The sequence below is a fragment of the Cebus imitator genome, unplaced genomic scaffold (genome assembly GCF_001604975.1).
Source record: "Cebus imitator isolate Cc_AM_T3 unplaced genomic scaffold, Cebus_imitator-1.0 Scaffold217, whole genome shotgun sequence".
In the NCBI taxonomy this organism is placed as follows: Eukaryota; Metazoa; Chordata; class Mammalia; order Primates; family Cebidae; genus Cebus; species Cebus imitator.
Window position 1 is genome coordinate 2,352,678 of NW_016107532.1, and position 23,430 is coordinate 2,376,107.

At 51.6% G+C, this 23,430-nt stretch overlaps 2 protein-coding genes across 12 annotated transcripts in view; both read right to left on the minus strand.

The window, feature by feature from the left end:
- MAPT (microtubule associated protein tau) overlaps positions 1-23,430 on the minus strand; it is a 130,404-nt gene that overhangs the window by 8,874 nt on the left and 98,100 nt on the right. For 7 of the 11 annotated variants that reach the window (XM_017549297.2, XM_017549292.2, XM_017549290.2 and 4 more), the window contains 3 exons: positions 9,242-9,334; positions 5,477-5,558; positions 1,827-1,939 (listed from right to left, as the gene is read on the minus strand). In XM_017549297.2, the coding sequence (XP_017404786.1) occupies positions 1,827-1,939; positions 5,477-5,558; positions 9,242-9,334 (288 nt within the window). The remainder of the gene's footprint in view (positions 1-1,826; positions 1,940-5,476; positions 5,559-9,241; positions 9,335-23,430) is intronic. The other 4 variants (XM_017549298.2, XM_017549296.2, XM_017549294.2 and 1 more) reach the window with 1 other exon arrangement.
- STH (saitohin) lies at positions 20,559-22,835 on the minus strand. Its single transcript, XM_037746020.1, is given in 4 exon segments — positions 20,559-20,852; positions 20,854-20,936; positions 20,939-21,134; positions 22,776-22,835. Coding segments are annotated over 4 exon segments (381 nt in total). The 3' UTR covers positions 20,559-20,810.

A 23,430-nucleotide genomic window follows, 5' to 3' on the forward strand; every position in this document is an offset into this window, starting at 1 on the left:
CACTGCAACCTCCACCTCCCAGGTTCAAGCGATTCTTGTGCTTCAGCCTCCCAAGTAGCTGGGATTACAGGTGTGCACCATCACACCCAGCTGGCTTTTGTATTTTTAGTAAAGTTGGGGCTTTACCATGTTGGGCAGGCTGATCTTGAACTCCTGACTTCAAGCCATCTGCCCGCCTTGACCTCCCTCCCAAGGCACTGGGATTATAGGCATGAGCCACTGTGCCCGGCCAGTTCTCACTTTTGACTGCATTAAAGAATCACCTGGGAGCTTTAAAAACTCCAGCAACAGGTTGAGCACAGTGGCTCACACCTGTAATCCCAGCATCTTGGGAGGCTGAGGTGGGCATATCACTTGACCTCAGGAGTTCAAGACCAGCCTGGGCAACATGGTGAAACCCTATCTCCACAGGAAATACAAAACATTTAGCCAGACATAGTGTCAGATGCCTATAGTTCCAGCTACTCAGAAGGCTAAGGTGGGAGGATTACCTGAGCCAGGGAGGCAAATGCTGCAGTGAGCTGAGATCACACCATGCACTCCAGCCTGGGCAACAGAATGGGACTGATATGGTTAGGCTGTGTCCCCACCCAAATCTTGAATTGTAGCTCCCATAATTCCATGTGTTGTGGGAGGGACCCAGTGGGAAGTAACTGAATCATGGATGTGGGTTTTCCCATGCTGTTCACATAATAGTGAATAAGTCTCGTGAGGTCTAATGGTTTTATAAAGGGCAGTTCCCCTGCACACACTCCCTTGCCTGCCACCATGTAAGACATGACTTTGCTTCTCCTTTGCCTTCTGCCATGATTGTGAGGCCCCCCCAGCCATGTGGAACCATGAGTCCATTAAACCTTTTTCCTTTATAAATTACCCGGTCTATTCGGGTGCAGTGGCTCACGCCTGTAATCCCAGCACTTTGGGAGGCTTAGGTGGGCAGATCACCTGAGGTTGGGAGTTACAGACCAGCCTGACCAACATGAAGAAACCCCATCTCTACTAAAAATACAAAATTAGCCAGGTCTGGTGGTGCATGCCTATAATCTCAGCTACTTGGGAGGTTGAGGCAAGAGAATCTCTTGAATCCAGGAGGCAGAGGTTGTGGTGAACCAAGATGACGCCAGTGCACTGCAGTCTGGGCAACAAAAGTGAAACTGTCTCAAGAAAAAAAAAATTAACAGGTCTTGGGTATGTCTTCATTAGTAGCATGAGAGCAGACTAATACAGAGACCCTGCTTCAAATATATAAAAATAAAAACAGACCAGGCGCCGTGGCTCATGCTTGTAATCCCAGCATTCTGGGAGGCTGTGGTGGGAGGATCGTGAGGTCAAGAGATGGAGACCATCCTGGTCAACATGGTGAAACCCTGTCTCTACTAAAAATATAAAAATTAGCTGGGCCTGGTGGCACACATGCCTGTAGTCCTAGCTACTGGGAAGGCTGAGGCAGGAGAATCACTTGAACTGGAGAGGTGGAGGTTGCAGTGAGCCAAGATTGTGCCACTGCACTCCAGCCAGGGCGACAGAGTGAGACTCCATCTCAAAAATAAATAAATAAATAAATAAATAAAAACACTCCAGCAAGTGAGCTGCACCTGAGACCAATTGGTCAGCCTCTCCAGGTTGACCAGGTATGAGATGTGCTAAAGCTCCCAGGTCATTGAGACGGGCAGTCGAGACCCACTGGATGCTGCTATGAGCCCACATCCAGCCAGTCAACACAGAAGCCTGTTTCCTCCTCTGGCAACTGGACCAGCCTTTGTCCACTCGACGTGATTGATGCCCATACCCAAGTGCAGCCTCCGACCCGCCCTGCCCCCTTTTACCTTTTTATTCCCTCCACCAGGGACGTGGGTGATATTGTCCAGGGACCCGATCTTCGACTGGACTCTGTCCTTGAAGTCCAGCTTCTCAGATTTTACTTCCACCTGGCCACCTCCTGGAACACAACACACACAAGAGCGTCTTGCCATCATCTTCTGTGGTTTCGTGGACTTAGCATCCATTACATGAGGACTGCGGTCTACAGGGCAAAATGCCAGGGGCTGCAGGAGCACAGCAAAAGTTAGATGAGGTGCCGCTGCTCTGGAGGGGAGAAGACGACAATGTCAGGACTTTCAGGACTTTGCAGCAGGACTTGAACCAGGGCCAAGAAAGTGGTTCCAAGTACAGACCAGCCTTTAGGAGTAGGTAAGACTCTCCTTTGAAATGGGTGTTTGGATACAAGTCCTTGCAAAGTGCTTGAAAATAGTTTGCTCCTGTCTAATCAAAGTGTGCATCAAATATTTACACTGTAAACTCTTCCTCTTGAGATATTGCAAAGGTAAATGACAGCTCAGCACAGGAGAAATTATTCTAAATTGTACATTGGTTGGCTTCCAGTAAATGATGTTTTTCTATATCAACATCCTGTAAAACACACAGCCCAAGACCTTGGAATTAAATTGAATGTCAAAATGCACACTAAACAAGGCTGGGCGTGGTGGCTCATGCCTGTGATCCCAGCACTTTGGGAGGCCTAGGCAGGTGGCTCACCTGAGGTCAGGAGTTTGAGACCAGCTTGACCAACATGGTGAAACCCCATCTCTACTAAAAACACAAAAATTAGGCTGGGTGCTGCACTTTGGGAGGCTAAGGTGAGAAGATCACCTGAGGTCAGCAGTTCAGGACCAGCCTGGCCAACATGGTGAAACCCCATCTCTACTAAAAAAATATAAAAATTAGCCAGGCGTGGCGGTGGGTGCCTATAATCCCAGCTACTCGGGAGGCTGAAACAGGAGAATCGCCTGGACCCAGGAGGTGGAGGTTGCAGTGAGCCGAGATCATGCCATTGCACTGCAGCCTGGGAACAGAGCAAGATTCCATCTCTAAATAAATAAATAAATAAATAAATTAATAAGGACCCTTCCTCCCTGCTGACCCTTGACATCATGCCCAAGCATGGACAAGGCATGGGGAAGAGATAGTCCACAGGACCTTCTGGGGAAAGATGAAGAAAGCAGCTCCCAGCTGCTCTCACAGCTAGGGTAGTGGCACCAGTCGTGGAATACTTTTCGCTGGGAGACTCAACTTCCCACAAAGTGTCCAAGGGGGCCAGAAAATAATGAGACACGTTCTAGACTGAGCTTCTCTTCCCACAGTAAGTTTTCAAGTAAGAACCAGCCCCTGAATAGGGCCTCAGGCAGAAGTCCCTGCTCTGGACTCTGAGGTGGGTGACCAAATCAGTAACTGTGTCCAATATGGTAGCCACTCTTCCTCAGCTGCACCTGCCATGTTTCAAGGGCTCGATAGCCACATGGGGTTCGTGGTTACTGTCCTGGACAGCACAGATACAGTGTTTCCATTACTGCAGAACGAGGTGTAGATAGCACTGATTTCTACACAGTGTTGGGGGGAGGGGGGTAAACCTGGTTCCAGTAGCATCATTTTCTCTTTTTTTTTTTTTTTTTTTTTTTGAGATGGAGTCTCACTCCCCACCCAGGCTGGAGTGTAGTGGCACAATCTCAGTTCCCTGTAGCCTCTGTCTCCTGAGTTCAAGTGATTCTCCTGCCTCAGCCTCCCGAGTAGCTGGGATTACAGGCACCCACTACCATGCCTGGCTAATTTTTGTATTTTTAGTAGAGATGGGGTTTCACCATGTTGGCCAGGCTAATCTCAAACTCCTGACCTCAGGCAATCCACTCACCTCGGCCTCCCAAGGTGCTGGGATTACAGGTGTGAGCCACCTCACCTGCCCAGAGCATCATTTTCTGTTTAAACAAAGTCACAGAGGGGACATGGCAGTGGCCCAGGATTCCTGTGCTGCAGCTGCTGCTGACGGTGAAGTGCCCCATGTTGGCTGGGGACCAAGCTCATCCGTCCACACAGCTGTACCTCAAGCCTGAGAGGCCCTGTGGACAGCTTGCTGGGAGAGCCCTGGGTTAGGGCATAGGCCAGCATCTTGCCTACCTCTTCACCTTAAATATTTTAAATTTTTGTGGGTACATAGTAGGTATATATATTTATGGGGTTCATGAGATGTTTTGACAGACACACACAATGTGTAATAGTCACATCACAGAAAATGGGCTATCCATCCCCTCAAACATTTGTTCTTTTTGTTACAAACAGTCCATTTATATTCTTTTAGTTATTTTTATTTTTGAGATGGAGTTTCGTTCTGTAGCCCAGGCTGGAGTGCAGTGGCAAGATCTCGGCTCACTGCAACCTCTACCTCCTGGGTTCAAGTGATTCTCCTGCCTCAGCCTCCCCAGTAGCTGGGACTATAGGTGCCTGCCACCATGCCCAGCTAATTTTTATAATTTTTGTAGAGATAGGGTTTCACCATGTTGGCCTGACCCATGAGGTGGGTCTCAAACACCCACCTCAGCCTCACAAAGTGCTGGGATTACAGGTGAGCCACCACACCTGACCATCTTTTATTTTTAAATGTACAATTAAATTATTATTGACTTCAGTCACCCTGTTGCAGCATCAAATACTAGGTATTACTTTTTTTTTGTACCCATTAACCAACCCCACCATCCCCTCCCTACCCTTCTTCCCAGCCCCTGGTAGCCATCGTCCTATTCTGTATCTCCAAGAGTTCAACCGTTTTGATGTTTAGATCCCACAAATAAGCGAGAACATGTGCTGTCTTTCTGTGCCTGGCTTATTTCACTTAACTGCTGCCTCACCTTGTCTTGGCCAGCATGGTCTGTGCAGGAGTGAGCTGGAGCCGCCATGTGTGCTGGGCTCCCACATGTTCCACCCTCATCACTGTCCTTGGGCCAGGCGCAGTGGCTCACGCCTGTAATCCCAGCACTTTGGGAGGCCGAGGCGGGTGGATCACAAGGTCAGGAGATCGAGACCAGCCTCGCCAACATGATGAAACCCCGTCTCTACTAAAACTACAAAACTTAGCATCAGCCGGGCGCGGTGGCTCAAACCTGTAATCCCAGCACTTTGGGAGGCCGAGGCGGGTGGATCACGAGGTCAAGAGATCGAGACCATCCTGGTCAACATGGTGAAACCCCGTCTCTACCAAAAATACAAAAAATTAGCTGGGCATGGTGGTGCATGCCTGTAATCCCAGCGACTCAGGAGGCTGGGGAAGGAGAATTGCCTGAACCCGGGAGGCGGAGGTTGCGGTGAGCCGAGATCGCTCCATTGCACTCCAGCCTGGGTAACAAGAGCGAAACTCCGTCTCAAAAAAAAAAAAAAAAAAGTTAGCATGGTGGCAGATGCCTGTAATCCCAGCTACTTGGGAGGCCAAGGCAGGAGAATCACATGAGCCCAGGAGGCGGAGGTTGCAGTGAGCTGAGATTACGCCATTGCACTCCAGCCTGGGTGACAAGAGTCAAGCTGCATCTCAAAATAAACACACACTCTCCTTGATGGTCTACCCAACCGAAGTCTGAGACAGTTCCAGCCCCTCCAGCACGCCTCCATCCCCCTGCACCTTCCCGTCCCAACCCTCGCCTTCCACAGGGGCTACCTGGTTTATGATGGATGTTGCCTAACGAGCCACACTTGGAGGTCACTTTGCTCAGGTCAACTGGTTTGTAGACTATTTGCACCTGGAGATGAGAGAAGAGGAGCAAGAAGAGACAGACATAGAGGAAGGGAGAGAGACAGAGGATAAAATGGGATTATTAAGGGTGTAACACAATGAGAAGCAGCTGTGGAAGCCCAGGCCCTGCTCGGACAGTGGTTCCCAGCTGCCACGAGGAGCGCGCCCTACTCAGGGTAGAAAAATGTGTTGTTGAAATTCTGCCAACCCTGCCCCAGGGGAGCTGGGTCTTCACAAAAGGACTGTGGGATTGGAGCATCTTCAATCCCTGCAGAACAAAAGAGCCTCTGCGAAAAACAGGGACCCGTCATCATTGTGCAAGGCCCAGACATTTGTTTAGCAAACTTTTAAGTGTAAAAAAGTCACTCCCTTGCCTGACATGAAATTGACAGATCACAATCAGACCTGAAGAAAAAAGTGATCGCTACAATGAGTATGCACAGCATCTGAAAAACCCTGCTGGAAAGGCAGGAGCGCGGTATCTGCTGGGCCTCGAAGAGGGGAGGTACAGCAAGGGTCAATGGGTGGGCTTTATTCCAGGAAAAGCTTCCAGGGACCCTGGAAAGCACTAGAGTGAAGACAAGCACTAGAGCAAGCGGGACCCAGCGGAATTCAGCAGCTTGGGTGTGAGAGCCAGTGGGCGCCAGTGCGCTCAGTGTCCTGGTCTGTTCCATCTTTACCAACAAGAGCAAAGCAACACCAACAGGGGAGGCAGGCGGCACAGCAGAAATCAACACATGTAGCATCTCAGCAGGCTCGATTGGACGCAGACACACAGGGGGAGGCCTGTGAGCTCCAGGGCACTGCTCCCTTGGGGATCACGGCCCTGAGCTGCCAGCTGATCTCAGCCCAAGAACCAGCTGGGGGGGGGTGCGCACCCCATGGGGACTCCGCAGTGGCAGACAAGTCCCCAGGAGGCAGGCCTCTATGAAGCCATGGCCGTGCAGGGGGCCTAGGGGGTGGGTCACTGACTGACATTCCTGAAGTCCCCAGGGCCCCCAGCAGTGGCCTTGCGTGGAGTCACCTGAAGGGGCAAGGGGGCAGCCACCTCCCACCTAACCAGTCGGCTCCCGAGGAACCCTGCCCTGGAGCTTCCCCGGTAGACAGCTGGCTTCGTGGCTGGAGATGGGTTTATCAAGGCCACCAAAAATCAAGGGGGCGGGTGGTGGTTTCTACTTCTACTTGGGTCTAAACTGGAAGCATCCCAAATTATTTTACTTAATGTCAGCTGGCATCTGCTCTTTATGGATGGGGAGTTAACTGGGGCAGAAATGGCTGCAGCCGGTGTGTGTCAGGGCAGACATGATCTGAGGCAAGGACGTGGGAGGGTGGGGAGGATGGATGGCAGGCGCCTGGGGTGCACAGAGCTGTGTGCTGAGGCCGGCGCCCATGGGGTGGACCAGGGCCAAGGAAGTGGGAGGACATCCTGGTATGACCACGGCCTCCTTCCCTCTGCCCTCTGGCCTCGGGGAGGAAACTCCTGAGAGAGGGGGAGGGGAGCTGGGACAGGGACCAGGGAACGGCCAGAAAAGAGAGGAGTGGATGGCAGTGGGAACCAGGGCAGTGGTCAGGATGCCCAGGGAGGGAGGACAGCAGGCCCTGCAGTTTCCAGGGCCCAGCCAGGGGCAGAAGGGCCCCAGATGGAGAAAGAGCAGGGCCGGCTGGCTGGGAAGTGGCCCCCGGGCTGAGGAGAGGATGGGGCCCAGGCTGGGGATCCAGCGCCCCCCCCAGATGCCAGGGGCTGACATCTCTTCTCACTAGAAGGGCTTCCTGTGAAAGTGCTCAGAGGGCAGTGCTCAGCCCGGGACATCTGGTGGCTCTCTGCCAGGTCACAGGCTAGCCCGCAGACAAGCATAGCACAGGACACACAGGAGGGCCCCCAAGGAGGTCCCAGATGTCCTGGGCACTGCAGCGCCTTTGGGCATCGGCTACCAGAGTGGTTGGCCACACGGCCCGTGCGCTCTCTCCCCCAGCTCCGCCTCAGCAGCACAACCTCCACCAGCCCATGGGACTCAACCTCAACCAGAAAGCTTGTGGCCTCCCTCCTCAGGCCGGGCCCACTTCGAGGAAGCCAGAGAACCAGGATCAAAACTCAAACAGCCAAAACAGCCACCCCAGGAACAAGGGCCAGGGCGGGGGTGGGGCGGCACACACCTCTTCGGTCCCCTCACACCAGACAAACTGGGGGGACAGGAGAGCAGGCGCGGGGACAGAGGAGACACTTAGCAGACACCGGTGAGGAAGCGTTAGTCAAGCCCATGCAGCAGCCGCAGGGCAAGCGCTTGCCACTGTGGGACTCACGGAGCCTGAGGGGCAGAAGTCGGGATCCAGGTGCTCAGGGCAGGAAGCAGCAGCTCACTGCAAGAATAAACCCTCTGGGCTGGATGCGGGCGCTGGCCCAGGCCAGGCATTTTCTGGCGAGAGCCTGCCCCGGGGCCACAGCAGCCTCCGAGTACTCCTGGCAGGGCCAGATGGTTGCTCTCAAAAAACGCCTCCCTTGGGGTGGACCCTGCGGGTCTCATACCTCCAGCTCCCCAGGGCGTTAAAAGTTTGCTTATAGCTGACCAAGAGAGCTGGTGGGAGAGGACCCTCAGGTGCCCAGTGGACATGGACTAGCCAGAGGACGGGTCAGTGGAACTTGAGGATCTGAGTCCCGATTTCAGGGAGACGCTCCGCAGAGGACATGGAGTCCCCGGGGACGTGTAGAAGAGGCTAAATCTATTTATTTTAAAATCATTGTTTTTTGAGACAAAGTCTTACTCTGTTCCCAGGCTGAAGTGCAGTGGCATGATCATGGCTCATCGCAACCTCTACCTCCTGGACTCAGGCGATCCTCCACCTCAGCCTCCCAAGTAGCTGGGACTACAGGTGTGTGCCACACCTGGCTAATTTTTAATTTTTTGTGGAGACAGGGCCTCACTATGTTTCCCAGGCTGGTCTTGAACTCCCGGGCTCAAGTGAACCTCCCGCCTTGGTCTCCCAAAGTGTGGGGATTACAGGCGTGAGCCACCGCTCCTGGCCAGAGGCAACCAAATTTAAAAGGGCCAAAACCAGCATTTGTCTGCCAAACCTCAACGCAGGGCATAGGGACCTGTCACACTTTGGTCTGGCTCTTTGCATCTGGAGTCTCTACCTGAGGATGGTGCAGGCTGAACACACAGCTCCTCCCTTGAACATTCAGGAGGCACAGCTGAGCAGGACATAAGCCTTTAGTGTCCCCTCATCAGAACAAACAGGCCACCTGTCCACAGTGAAGCCACTCAACGTGAACCTGCCCAGGAGTTGGGGAGGCGGCGGCAGCCCAGGCTCAGGTGCCACCACCTTCAGCCCAACTTCCAACTGGGGTTCTTGGGGATGGGCTGGGCGGGAGTGGAGACACACCTTGACGTCTCTCTCAAGGTAGGGGCTGGAGAGAGGGTCGGTCATCTGTCCTATTCTGCCCATGCAGCCTGGGGCACCCAGAAATGCTGGGACACCCACCCTCCCAGAACATGAGGAAGGTGCTTCTGGGAACAGTGGACATGTGGGGGAATGTGGGGAGCTTGGCCACATTCACCTGGGGGTCGCCGCCAGATCCTGAGAGCCCAGGAAAGATTTATTCTGTGCAGTGTCTCGCAGGTCTACGCACTCATGCCACTTCCTAAAAAACCAAGCCACAGCACGGCGCACGGGACGTGTGAAGGTACTCACACTGCCGCCTCCCGGGACGTGTTTGATATTATCCTTTGAGCCACACTTGGACTGGACGTTGCTAAGATCCAGCTTCTTATTAATTATCTGCACCTTTGATAGCCAGAAAAAAGGATGAGTGAACGCCACCCAGGACCCATCTTCTTGCTCCCAAGGACGTCTCCACTTTCAGACTTGGCAGGGGCAGCCTGGGGAGTGGCGGGAGACTGAGTCACACCTCAGGGGAGCTGAAGGGACAGACAAGAGGGCTGCCCTGAAGGTATTCCAGAACTGTCAGTGATTCCAAGTGGGCTTTAGGAAGCTGGGATTGCAGGATCTCAGGGGCAGTTACTCACTTCTCGGAAAGATGGCATCGTGAGGCCTGAACCCCAGAGGGGCACATGCACCAGCCTGGGTCTAGTGAAAACCGTGTTCGGCCACACTGCCGAGTGAGTAATAAGAAGCTCCCCGGCATCTCCACTCACACCCAGCTAGACCCACTGGAACATTCCCAGAGAACTTCCCGCAGCTGTTCTCACGCTGTCAGGCATTGGAATCACCTGTGGATTTTTAAAATCTCGGGCCCCTGCCTGGACCTACAATTAGAATCTGGAGGCATCTGGCTTCAGTCTCTCTAGTTTTGAAAAGTTTCCCTGGCGATTCTGACGCACAGCCAGGTTTGAGAGGCCCTGACCCTGCAGGCAGGACCCAGGCCGCTTTGTAGGGAAGACAAACGAGGGATGTCTTCTCTGTTCCTTGAGGTGTCCCCTCTGTTTGAGGGCTCTGTCCCTGCAGGGCAATGCCTCCTCCTCCCGTCCACCCCCCAGCCCTCTCCATCTACAATCCCACCAGGCGCTTAACGGAAACCGAGCAAATGCTCCCGTGGGGCTTTTTCTCAGCTCTTCCATAAGCGGGGGTGGCCTGGATGGGTCCCCCATGACTGCATTTCTGGAAGGTTCTTTCTGCAGACACCAGGGGAGTGTGAAAATATCAGTGTTTCAATAAGAAACTATTTTTACCAGTTTGTCGAAAAACTACAAAATAGGCAACCGTGGTTTAGGGAGTTGAAAAACTCGACATTTTGTCTGCCAGATCTGTGGGAATCTTCCTCACCTGGTGACCTCCCCTCAGGAACTCTAAACAATGGGAACAGCGTGCTTTGCGGTTTTTTCCTTTTTGAGACAAGGTCTCGTTCTGTCACCCAGGCTGGGGTGCAGTGACGCCACCACGGCTCACTGCAGCCTCGACCTCCCCAGGCTCAGGTGATTCTCCCACTTCAGCCTGGCAAATTTATGTATTTTTCGTAGAGATAAGGTCTATTTGTTGATGATGGTCTAAAACTTCTGGGCTAAAGCAATCAGCCCATCTCGGCTTCCCAAAGTACTGGGATTGTAAGTGTGAGCCGCTGCAGCTGTGATCTCAGCACTTTGGATTTTATTCATCTCAGATGTAAATAATTGCCAATAATTCCCAGTGAAGGACCAGCTGTGCCAAGGCCGTTTCTGAAATCCTGAAAACGGCACTGAGACCTCAGTGGCTCTTTTGAGAATGCTGGGTGGAGGCCAGCGCTCTGGAGGCCCCATCAGCTGGGGCTGAGGCTGTGTCAGGGGTCAGGGCTCCAGCCTGGCTTCTGGTTCATCCCATTTTTTCCCTTAATTTTACTGGTCTGAATCTTAAATATGAAACAATAGCTAACTCATCTCTTCATAATCTTTTATATTCCTTCAAAAAGACTATGTATTTTTCTTAGAAAATATGATGATTTTGAAAAACAGAGCTCATCTAAGCAAAAATAAAACCGTTTTCTTCCCACCCCAGCAATCACAATTGCATCTTGTTGCATTTCCTTGAAGTCTCATTTATATATAACTACCCCTGTAGACCTATACATGGCAGAATTACTGTGCACATGCAATTCTGTATCCTGCTCTAAAAAGTGATATCATATTCTAGGCCAGGCACAGTGGCTCGTGCCTGTAATCCCAGCACTTTGGGAGGCTGAGGCAGCTGGATCACCTGAAACCAGGAGGTTGAGACCAGGCTGACCAGCATGGTGAAACCCTGTCTCTACTAAGAATACAAAAGTCAGCCAGGCGTGGTGGCATGCAACCGTAGTCCCAGCTACTCGGGAGGCGGAGGCTGCTGTGAGCCGAGATTGCGCCGTTGCTCTCCAGTCTGGCGACAGAGCTAGACTCCATCTCAAAAAAACAAAAACAACAACAAAAAAACAAAAGAAGCGCTGTCATGTCCTAAGCATTCTCTCTGGTCTACGGTCGCGAGAAGCACTATGTTTAATAACACGCCCTGTTCCATTTTGTGAGTGTTCCCCTCTATCCAACACTCGCATTGATTCCACTTTGTACTCCAGTCATACAAACAGTCCTGCGGTAGCTGGATTTGTTGCAAAGAAAAAAAAATACAAACAGCCTCCCATGAACCTCTTTCTGAAAGGAGCTTTTTCCATACGATGAGTTATTTTCATAACACAAAGTCCTAGAATAGAATTTCTGGGTCAAAGTTATAAATATTCTAAAACCTCTCAGTGCAACTTTCCACATGGCTTTCTAAAAGGGTTGCATGCGCCTTCCCTGTGAACCCCGTGAGAGAGCCAGCCTCGCCACATTGCTGCCGACTGTTTACAACATTGTTTTGCTTATTTCTTTGACAAAAAGAAAAGAAACTTCACTGTTGGCTTATTCTGCATCTCTCTGATTATGACTGCAATTGCTCCTTTACCCGCTTTTTGCTGGCAGGTGTATGTTTTCTAACATACACATATTTACATTTTGTTTTCATTATTTTTTTATTATTATTTTTGGAGACGGAGTCTCACTCTTGGTGCCCAGGCTGGAGTGCAGTGGCGCAATCTCAGCTCACTGCAACCTCCGCTTCCCAGGTTCAAGCGATTCTCCTGCCTCAGCCTCCCGAGTAGCTGGGATTACAGGTGCCCGCCACCATGTGTGGCTAATTTTTTGTATTTTTAGTAGAGACAGGGTTTCACTATGTTGGTCAGTCTAGTCTCGAATTCCTGACCTCAGGCAATCCACCGGTCTCAGCCTCCCAAAGCACTGGGATTACAGGTGTGAGCCACGGCACCCTGCCTTACTTTTTATTATTTTTAAAAATAGAGATAGGGTCTCACTCTGTCACCCAGGCTGGAATGCAGTGGCGCCACTGTAGCTCATTGCAGTCTTAAACTCCTGGGCTCAAGCAATCTTCCTGCCTCGGTCTCCCAAGTAGCTGGGACTACTGGTATGTGCCACCATGCCCAGCTAATTTTTAAAAATTCCTTGTGGCGATAGGGTCTCACTATGTCACCCAGGCCGGTCTCAAACTCCCGGGCTCAAGTGATTCTCCCACTTCAGCCTCAGAAAGCACTGGGATTATAGGCATGAACCACAGGCTTAGCCTACATTTTAATTTACTTATTTTTTTATAAGTACATTTTAATTTCCTTATTTTTAATAATTACTTTTTTTTTTGAGACAGAGTTTCAGTCCTGTTGCTCAGGCTGGAGTACAAGGGCGCAATCTCAGCTCACTGCAACCTCTGCCTCCTGGATTCAAGTGATTCTCCTGCCTCAGCCTCCCGAATAGCTAGGACTACAAGCGCACGCCACCATGCCCAGCTAATTTTTTTTTTGTATTTTTAGCAGCGACGGAGTTTCATCATGTTGGCCAGGATGGTCTTGATCCCTTGACCTCATGATCCACCCACCTCAGCCTCCCAAAGTGTTGGGATTACAGGCATGAGCCACTGCGCCCAGCCTGTTTTATACATTTTTCATTTTAAATTTATGTAGGTACCTAGTGGGTATATATACTTGTGGGGTACACGAGATATTTAGATACAGACAGACAATGTAGTAATTACATCAGGGTGAGTGGGGCTCCATCACCTCAGGCATTTCTCATTCCTTGTGTTATGAACGTTCCAATTATACTCTTTCAGTTGTTTTCAGATGTAACAGAAATATAAACGTACTATAAAACTGCTGCTGACGGCAGTCGCCCTGTTGTGCTATCCAATATGAGATCTAGCCATGGAACTATGTTCTGGTACCCATTAGCCATCCTCACTTCCTCCCCACTCCCCTCTCCCCTTCACAGGCTCTGCTAACCATCATTCTATTCTCTTTTTACATTTTTTATTTTTTTTTTATAGACAGGGTTTCATCATGTTGGTCAAGCTGGTCTTGAACTCCCGACCTCAGGTAATCTGCCCGTCTTGGCCTCCAAAGTGCTTGGATTACAGGTGTGAGCCACCACGCCTGGCCCATCCTTCTGTTCTCTATCTCCGTGAATTTTTAAAGTTTTAGCTCCCACAAATGAGTGAGAACATGTGAAGTCTGTCCTTCTGTGCCTGGCTTAGTTCACTTGACATAATGTCCTCCAGTTCCACCTGTGTGGTTTCAAACGTCAGGATCTCATTCTTTTTCATGGCTGAATAGTACTCCATTGTATATACGTGCCACATTTTCCTTCTCCATTTGACTGCTGATGGACACCTGGGTTGCTTCCAAATCTTGCCTGTTGCGAATAGTGCAGCAAAGAACACGGGACTGCCCATATCCCATTTTTAGATACTCACATTCTTCCTTTGTAAGTCCTCCTCTGGTGTGTAAATGCACAAACCACTCCTCCTTTAAAGCTGGATCAACCTCTGATGCCACATCAACTTTCTTGCCCACCATCCCCTCATTAAGGACAAGGAGGCCATTTGAAGTCCACGGAGGTTCCGCAACTTTCTCAGGTCAGAAGCAGCCACAGAAGAATTTAGATCTGGGTGTTTCTGTAGCTGCAGGTTATGTATGTGAGAACAAAGTTGTCCTGGCTGTCCTCAAGGCAACATCCTCATAAACCGATAAAAACAAGACTTCTTTTGCTGAACATGGAAATTCTCTCCTGCCAGCAAGGAGACACTGTGAACGTGCCTCAGCCCAGGCTGGAGCTGGGGGAGGAGGTGGGACAGGCTTTCCAGTACTGTTTCTGAAGGAGTCCCTGTCACCCTTTGCACAAGTCTTTGAATCAATTCACGCCACCCTTTAATTTTAAGGAATTCCACATAAACTCCTTTGCAGATTATTTTTTAATTAAAAAAATTAGTTTTAATGGAGATGGGGTCTTGCTATGTTGCCCAGCCCAGGTCTCAAATTCCTTGGATCAAGTGGTCCTCTGGCCTCAGCCTCTGGAGTAGACTTAGCACCTGTAGGCTTGATGATCATTTTTTATTCATAGCTTTTCATTGGATAAGTCTTAGAAGATTTGCCTCCTTTCAAAAAGGAGTGGGAACAGCTTAGAATTAGAAAACACACGCTCACAATAATAAAATAGGAAAATGTAAAGAATAACGTTAGAAGAAGGGGAGGGTGTTGACACTGACAATTACAAGAGTTATCATTACATTTAGCTTGGAGTTTCCTGGAGGCCGAGGCAAAAAGGGAAGCATGATGGGTTACGTAACTCTCCTTATCTAACAAAGAAAACGTACCAGTTTTTCAAGGAAGAGAACTTTGTTTTCTGTACTAATCCATAAAAGAAACTAAGCAAATGAATCAAAGGACATTAAACAATAACACAGTATCTGCAACATACATAGAAATGTTTTTTTCCATGTGGCTTTTTCTTGTTCTAACCCCACAAAAAAGGCAACGAGCCTTTGTGACATTTTGCAATAGACACAAGGGTATTTACAACGCAGACCGAAACTACCGTCAATTGTCACATTAAGTCAACACCCTTTATAGAATCTTAGATTTACAGAAGGGAGAGAAAAGGGGACTGGTGGTCATTATGAAATTAGAATCCTGAAATTTAATTTCTCAGAGTAACATACATATTACACTTCAGCTCTGGATAGACACTGACAAAATCCATCAAGGGAGAGAACAATGTGTTGCAAGCTCCCAGTTGGGATCCAGGGACCTCCTAGTCAGGGGAGAAATGTCTGTGGTCAGAGTTTGACCCTGAAGGAGAGGCTGTGGTGAGGTGGGGCTAGGGAGTGGGGTGTGTCCACTTGGTTTAATCAATTTCCTGGAGCACCCAAAGCAGCCCCAAACTCTCATTAGACCTTGATCTGGTTTTGTTTGGTTTCAGGTCTCTCAAGGCTGCTCCAAAGAGCCCAGCCCTCCCTCCCTGGCCCCAAGCCTGCAGCCACCCAGCCCCGTGCCTCACAGTTGGCTCCCAGGCTGGCCCAGGCTTGGCCTGCCTCCAGCGCTGCCTGGTGCTTGCTGGGTTGAGCTTTGCCTCACCAGGCTCTGCAGGCCCAGTGCAATGCTCTGCTGGGAATTTAACCCGGGGTGGGCACTGGATGCCCACACAGCCCTTCTCAAGTCAAGGTGATCAGCTTGGGAACCAACACAGGAAAACCTTTCTATGTCCTGTCAAGTCAACCAGCCAAGGACGAGATCAAATCACAGGGTGGAGTCACCTTCAGAATTATTTACACTGTCCTTTAAACAGTGATGAACCCAAGCTCCTTTAAAATGATTTGATTTATGGGCAGGGTGTGGTGGCTCACGCCTATAATCCCAGCACTTTGGGAGGCAGAGGCAGGTGGATCACGAGGTCAAGAGATGGAGACCATCTTGGTCAACATAGCGAAACCCCGTCTCTATTAAAAATACAAAAATTAGCTAGGCATGGTGGTGCATGCCTGTAGTCCCAGCTACTCGGGAGGCTGGGGCAGGAGAATTGCTTGAATCCAGGAGGTGGAGGTTGCGGTGAGCCAAGATCGCGCCATTGCACTCCAGCCTGGGTAACAAGAGCGAAACTCTGTCTCAAAAAAAAAAAAAAAAAAAAAAAAGATTTGATTTACACAAGGTTTTTCAGAAGCACAGATGTATAGGGAGAGGTGCCTGGAGGGTCTCAGAGTTACAGAGCTGTCCTAGAGGATGGTCCCAGCCTGGCTTTGCCCCCCACTCACTGTGGGGCCTGACATCTCAGCCCAAGCTCACCTGAGTCCCTGGCCCTGATCGAGAAGGAGAGGCAAACTATCCCACGTACAAACTCACTGTATCATTCCACATAAATGTTCTACATAGATGCTTTTTAAAGTGAAGACTGGGGCTTTGTTATTAAATATAATGTATTTTTAAGGACAGGTGTGGTGGCTCACGCCTGTAATCCCAGCACTTTGAGAGACCAAGGCAGGCGGATCAGGAGTTCGAGACAAACCTAGCCAACATGGTGAAACCCCATCTCTAATAAAAATACAAAAATTGGCTGGGCATGGTAGCGCATGCCTGTACTCCCAGATATTGGGAGGCTCAGGCAGGAGAATTGCTTGAACTTGGGAGGTAAATGTTGCAGTGAGCTGAGATCGCACCATTGCACTCCAGCCTGGACGACAGAGCCAGACTCTGTCTCAAAATAAATAAATAAATAAAATGTATTTTTAGACTACTCAGTTCTCTATAGTGGTCAGTGGTGTATGAGGAGGAAGGAAAGAGGGGTGAAAGGAGAGAGAAATATATCAGAGAGATGGGCAGAGGTGACTGGGTAGGGACAGAGCAAGGCTAAGGTAAGGGAGGAAGTTGAAGATGAGAGCAGATACTCACATACACCCTTAAAAAGAGAAGGCCCAGGCCAGTGTTGTGGCTCACGCCTGTAATCCCAGCACTTTGGAAGGTCGAGGTAGGCAGATCATGAGGTCAGGAGATGGAGACCATCCTGGCTAACACAGTGAAACCCCGTCTCTACTAAAAATACAAAAATTATCCTGGCGTGGTGGCGTGCTCCTGTAGTCCCAGCTACTCGGGAGGCTGAGGCAGGAAAATCACTTGAACCTGGGAGGTGGGGGTTGCAGTGAGCTGAGATCTCGCCACTGCACTCCAGCCTTGACGACATAGCAAGACTCTGTCTCCCCCCCACCCCTCAAAAAAAGGCCAGGCATGGTGGCTCACACCTGTAATCCCAGCAGTTTGGGAGGCTGAGGCAGGAGGATCCCTTGAGCCCAGGAGTTCAAGACCAGCCTGGGCAACACAGTGAAACCCTATCTCAACAAAACATATAAACAATTAGTCGGGCACTATCATGCAAGCCTGTGGTCCCAACTATTCAGGAGGCTGAGGTTGAAGGATGGCTTGAGCTTGGGACTTCAAAGTTGCAGTGAGCTATGATCGCACCACTGCACTCCAGCCTGGGCAACCCAGCAAGACCTTGTCTCAAAAAAGACACAAATCAATACACAAGGAAGCAGCCACCCAGGCTGTCGCCCAGAACCAGAAAACATTTACAGCGTTCTATTGCCATCTGGTGGCTATCTTGAATAGTGCGCCCCAAGGCTTTCAAAGCCCCACTGCTCGGGTAGGTTTCTGTCCATCCTGGGCTTCCAGGCTCTGTGCTTTTCAGGTCTTCACATTCCAACTAGTGGCCTGGACATCCTCCAAGAATGTGCCTTTAGCTCCATCTTCTCGAAGCCAATCAGGCTCCCCCCCTGCACAGGCCCCTGGGCCCTTCTCTGGCCATGATCCTTGCACACCCCCTTCTCCCTACTGGGAGCCCCAGTTCTCCGGATCCTGCAGCCTGGGCCCCACAGGAGCAACTTCTCTCTCGCCCTGCATGGCCCCTGCGACTCCCTGCTTCTTCAGATCTCCTCTGTGCTTCCCAGGGACCCCCCAAGAAGGGCTGCTGGGCCCTCACCCCACTTAACCCTCCCCAGCAGACGCCCACAGCCTGCCTGCTTCAACACTCCCACAGCCACTGCCAGCTGAACGGAGCCTCTCTTTGGGGCCACTCTCCACTGCCCTCTGTCTTGCTGGGCAATGCCCAGAGGCCTGCAGCAGCCCCAACCTCTCTTCTGCCAGTGTGAACTCTCCCAGCGTTCAAGCTTCACACCTCTTAGTGCTGAACACGGCCTTGGCCGCCCCAGCCGCCTCCAGTTCTAGCTTTATTTTGCTTTTGCTCTAAAGATCTCCACGTTGCAGTGGTCCACTATCCTCCTTCGCCTCCTGCACCCAGCACTCTGGGTGGCGGCCGTCCTTTCCAAGGCCACTGACCAGGTCCCAGACAAGGGTCTGCCTGTCCTTTCTGGCTTGCTGACACTTGACATTGGCGGGGGAGGTGGACCTAGCAGTGCAGGCTGCTTCCTTGCATATCCTTCCCTGGCCAAGATCTCCATCCGATGTTCCTCCTGCTGCTGCCACTGGCTCTGTTTATCTGCTCACCTGTCCCTGTCCCCTGGCCTGGGCCCTGGGGGCAAAAGCTCTTAGCACAGAGCCTGATGCTCAAAGGAGCCCCATAAGTGCTCGCTGAATGAATAGAAAAGAATAAAATAAGGAAGGAACTGGCTTTTTTTTTTTTATTATTATTTTTTTTTTGAGACGGAGTTTCGCTCTTGTTGCCCAGGCTGGAGTGCAATGGCGCGATCTCGGTTCACCGCAACCTCCGCCTCCTGGGTTCAGGCAATTCTCCTGCCTCAGCCTCCTGAGTAGCTGGGATTACAGGCACGCGCCACCATGCCCAGCTAATGTTTTGTATTTTTAGTAGAGACGGGGTTTCACCGTGTTGACCAGGATGGTCTCGATCTCTTGACCTCGTGATCCACCCGCCTCGGCCTCCCAAAGTGCTGGGATTACAGGCTTGAGCCACCGCGCCCGGCCCTTTTTTTTTTTATTTTTTAAATAGAGTCAGGGTCTCACTGAGTTGCGCAGGCTGCAGTGCAGTGGTGTGATCATAGCTCACGGCAGCCTCAAACTCCTGGTCTCAGGCGATCTTTCCACATCAGCCTCCCAAAGTGCTGGGATTACAGGTATGCATCACCGCGCCTGGCCAGGAACCAGCTTTTGATGCTGTTCTGTGTTCTGTTTTACTGGTTGTGTTTTCTTCATCTTTTTTTTTTTTTTTTTTTTGTTAGGACTGCAAGGTTGTGTTTTTTTTTTTTTTTTTGCTCTTATCTTTGTTTTCAGATTCTTATTTTCTTGTATTCTTTTTCCCCATTAAGAACCCAATTTATATACTGCAGTCACGTAATTTTTTAAATAACAAAAGTATTTAAAACTATGAAATCCTTCTAAGTACGATTTGGGGCACCTTAATATAATGTACAGGATTCATTTTACATTTTTTGATACAGGGGCTTGCCCAGGCTAGTGCAGTGGTGTGAACATGGCTTACTGCAACCTTGACCTCCTGGGCTCAAGTGGTCCTCCCACCTCAGCCTCTGGATTGGTTGGAACTACAGGTGAGTGCCACCATGCCCAGTTAATTAAAACAAATTGTAGAGATGGGGTGTCCCTATGTTGTCTGGGCTGATCCCGAACTCCTGGACTCAAGCGTTCTGCCTTGGCCTCCCAAGTGTTGGGATTAGGTGTGAGCCACCATCCTTGGCCCCAACGAAATGTTTTAAAAGCTGATCCTTTGTATCTTTGTCTGGACACACCCCCCATTCCCACAGGCCAAACGAGGCGAGGATGAGCTTGGCAAGGGGCTTGTGGGCCCCAGGGTCTGGCCTGGCTGGGTCTGAGCTGAATGAGGAGCCAGGCACTTGGAATCTGCAAGTAGGGACAGAGTCAGGACCGAAAGTGGAAAATGAGTCACTGGATCAGGGTGCACAGGAGGCCGCAGTGGTTGAGGCTGAGGGTAGGGTCAGCAGCAAGAACCCAGGCCACCGTGTCCCGGCCAGGCTGCACAGTGGAGTCACCGGTGGGGGGAGGGGCCCACCCCGAGACAATGACAGGCCCGGGGGAGGCTTGGGCACTGGGACGATGTTTAAAAGAATCCACCCACCCCCCAGGTGACCCCCTTTTGCAGTCAGGATGGAAAACTGCCACCCACGACTCACCTCGGTGGCGGTGGCGGCGTCAGGGTTTACAGCTGTTCCTCCTGGCTCCCTGCCCAGCTCTCCCTCCTCCCCTGCAATCTCTCCCTATACCCAGTGTGGCCGCCTAATTCTCTGCATTTTCCTTTGAAAATCATTCCATCTGGGGCTCCTAAAGCAATAGATGTTCACTGCAGCAAATCCAGAAAACGGAGAAAAGCACAAAGGAGAAAACAGACGTTTCACATTTTTTCCCAGTGATTTACACCCATCTGCTGAGGCTTCAGCCTCTGCAGGTTCCCGAACGATCCTGAATGAGATGTGGCTCCTGTTCTCTTCCATGTGGGCATCTGTTCCGGCAGAATTGAGCTGTTCACTCAGACGCCGCCAGCTTTGTCTCTTTTGTAGCCAAACTTTATTGAGCCCTTACTGTATGCTGGGCACTGCATGAGGCCACAGAGACCCAGAGGTCTCGGCAAAACCTCGTGGAGGCTTCCGGCCCGTCCAGGAGGCGGTGGCGTGAGACCCTTCAATGGGTCATGTTAAAGGCCTGGTGCGTGGACCCCATCTGCCTTTTTCCTTGTCTTTTCTCCTGGAGATTCGTGTGTTGGTCTGTGTTATGGCTGAGGTTTGTTTCAGACAATTTTTCTAGGCTTTAATGGCTTTTAAGGGAGGCTGGGACTGTGTCCTTTGCCACTTTTCCACACTTTGTACTCCAAAATATCTCAGAAGAAGTCAAGTCACCTTTTCTCCTTTAACCCTTTAGTAGATCTGGACGTGCCATCTCTGCCCTGCGTGGTGACGTCATAGCCTGGACCTCGTCTGCCCCTTTCTACACTTGGCACGAGGTCGCCTGACTCTCACCCCTCATGGGCGGGGCATGGGCAGAGCAGCACAGGGTGTGAGGGGCAGGTCTGGCCCTGAAAGGGACCTTTGATGCAAAGTTGTCTCCGTTCAGCCCATTCCTGCTGCTCTCTTCAGAGCTTTAAGAACTGGGCTAAATGGTGCCTACACCTTCCAAGCCAATCTCAGATGAACTCAGGGCCGACAGGGGAGCCACCTCCCATGCCAAGCTAAGGGTTCTGTCTCTGGCAACCTGAATCATCCACTCACACAGAGGCTGAGTTAAACTAACCCCGCATTCAATGAGGGCCGGCTACCTGCCCACCTTTGTGGGGGCTGCAAAAGTGTGTTTTGCAGGTAGCCGGTCTCTAACCCGGCCATGGTGGTGGGTGAGGGTCCAGAGAGCCTCTTACACTGCAAACTCCACACATGCCCGAGCAGGGACAGGCAGGACCTTTCATTTAACCCAGATGGTTTGCCATCAGGAGGGAGGTCCTGAGTGCTCTCTTCCTTCCCTCCTTCCTGTGTGCCAGGGGCCTCTGCCCTTGTCCCCACGGCCCTGCGGGAGCCACCGTCTGTCCTTTCCTCGATGGGAGGCGGTGCTCTGGGCCACAGCGGAGTGTTCCCCACCTCTGTGCACTGCCTGGCATGCAGGGGCACTCAGAGGAGGCTGGATGCACAGAGGCAGGGTCTACACGTGTGTCCCTTTAACCCGACCGTCCATTTCCATCAGGGTAGGATGGGGCACCGCACCAACAAGCTTGTCGGGGGGAGGAGGGAGGAGGCTCCTGCATTGAAGCCTGGGCCAGGGAAGGTGGTGGGAGTGTCTGCCTGTGTGTGGGGCAGCTCTGCAGGCTGGGAGGAGCTAGGGGTCGCCACTCTCCTTTGGCTGTAACGAGTCACTGCACCCGCTGGTCACAGCCACACAGTCTCCTTAGTGGTGAACTGGCTGTGTAGAGTTTGTGTTTCCTTTTTCAGAATGAGGGAAAATGGTCCCGATGTGCCATGAAAACAGGGCACATGGGGATAGCCCTGGTGCTGAGGGAGAGTGGGCAGGTGAGGAAGCACCCCCTCCACGAAAGCCCTCTCCCCGGGGGGCCCTTTGCTGCAGAAGCTTTGAAGCTTCACAGAGGGGTCAACTTCAAGTCAATGCCCTGAGTAGTGGGTCCGGAGTCTCTTCTGGAAGGAGGTGGCGTCTTTGCAGAGGGGAGCGCAGGCACATGCCACAAGGGGAGTTCCCGTGGGCCCAGGGCCAACCTGGGTGGTCCCAGGTCCTGTGTCCTGTCAGTGAGACCTGGCGGTGCTCTACCAAAAACCAGCCCCCAGCCTGGGGCAAAAAGACAAAGGATTTGCTGGGTTCTGGGCCCCAGGAGGCCTGGACCTTCCACTGGGCCCTGAGGATTGGGAAGACCAGTGAGGTGGGGTGCAGCTTTGAGCAAGGTGCCTGGTGCACTGAGGGCCACCCTCCCTCCACATGCCCCAGGCTCAGGCCCAAATGACCAGCAATTCCATGATGTGGAGTGCACCTGTGTGTCGGAGGCAGCTATCCCACGGGCCCAGGGTTCTGGAAAGCCCCTTAGCTCCCTGAGGCCGGTGCACAGAAGGCCCAGCATCTGCGCTCTGAGTAAGCCAGTGTCCTCCGCACCCCCAGCCTCCTCTTTGCCCTTCCCCAGCACCCCCAGTACTGGGTGGCAAGAGTGGGTTCCTGGGCTGAACTGTGGTCTCCGAAAATTCATATGTTGAAGCCCTCGCCCCCCATATCTTAGAATGTGACTTTGGAGATAGGGCCTTTAGGGAGCTGATTAAGTTAAAAGTGAGGTAATCAGAGTGGGCCCTAATCCATGGTGTCCTTATATGATCAGCTCTCGCAGGGCCACCAGGGGAGGGAAGACTGCGGCAGAGCAGGGGGGAGACGGCCACCCACGGCCACAAACAGGCCTTGGAAGAAACCCACCTGCCCACATCTGGCTGGTGAGGAGGCGCACTGCTGTTCTTTCACTGTGGTGCTTTTCATGTCAAACCGAACACACTCAGACAAGGGGCACAGGGACAGGAGTGGGGAAAGGGGTCCAGGCCAGGCCCCCGGAAGCCCGTGCTTCTCCACCTTTTAGAAGCTGGAGAGCTCGTGAGCACCTGCTTGCCCCAGAAGAATCAGCTGATCAAAACAGAACCCCCAATCTCTCCAGAATCCAGAGGAATTTAACCTAAGCAGATGCCCCACGAGTGGAGATGCCCACCTATGGGTGGCAGCGTGCTCTAACCAGGAGCCAGGAGGGGAATCGCTGTGGGTGCCCCGACTATGAGAGCCTCCAGCCATGGAGACACAGCCCTGCCATCTCTGTCTGATTAATACACGGCGAAGATGCAAGAGAAGAGCCAGACGTTCTCTTGCCTGAGCAGGGCACTCGCAGTGTCGTAGAGAACCCAATAAAGAACTGATCTTCCTTGAAGAGGTCCAGACGGGACTGCGGTGTAATGTGGGAGTGAGAGCCGAGCACCCCCAGACCTCCAGGAGCAGCCCCCCACACCTCCATGTGCAGCCCCCTCACCTCCAGGCGCAGCCTCCGGCACCTCCACGCACAGCTTCCTGCACCTCCACGCGCACCACC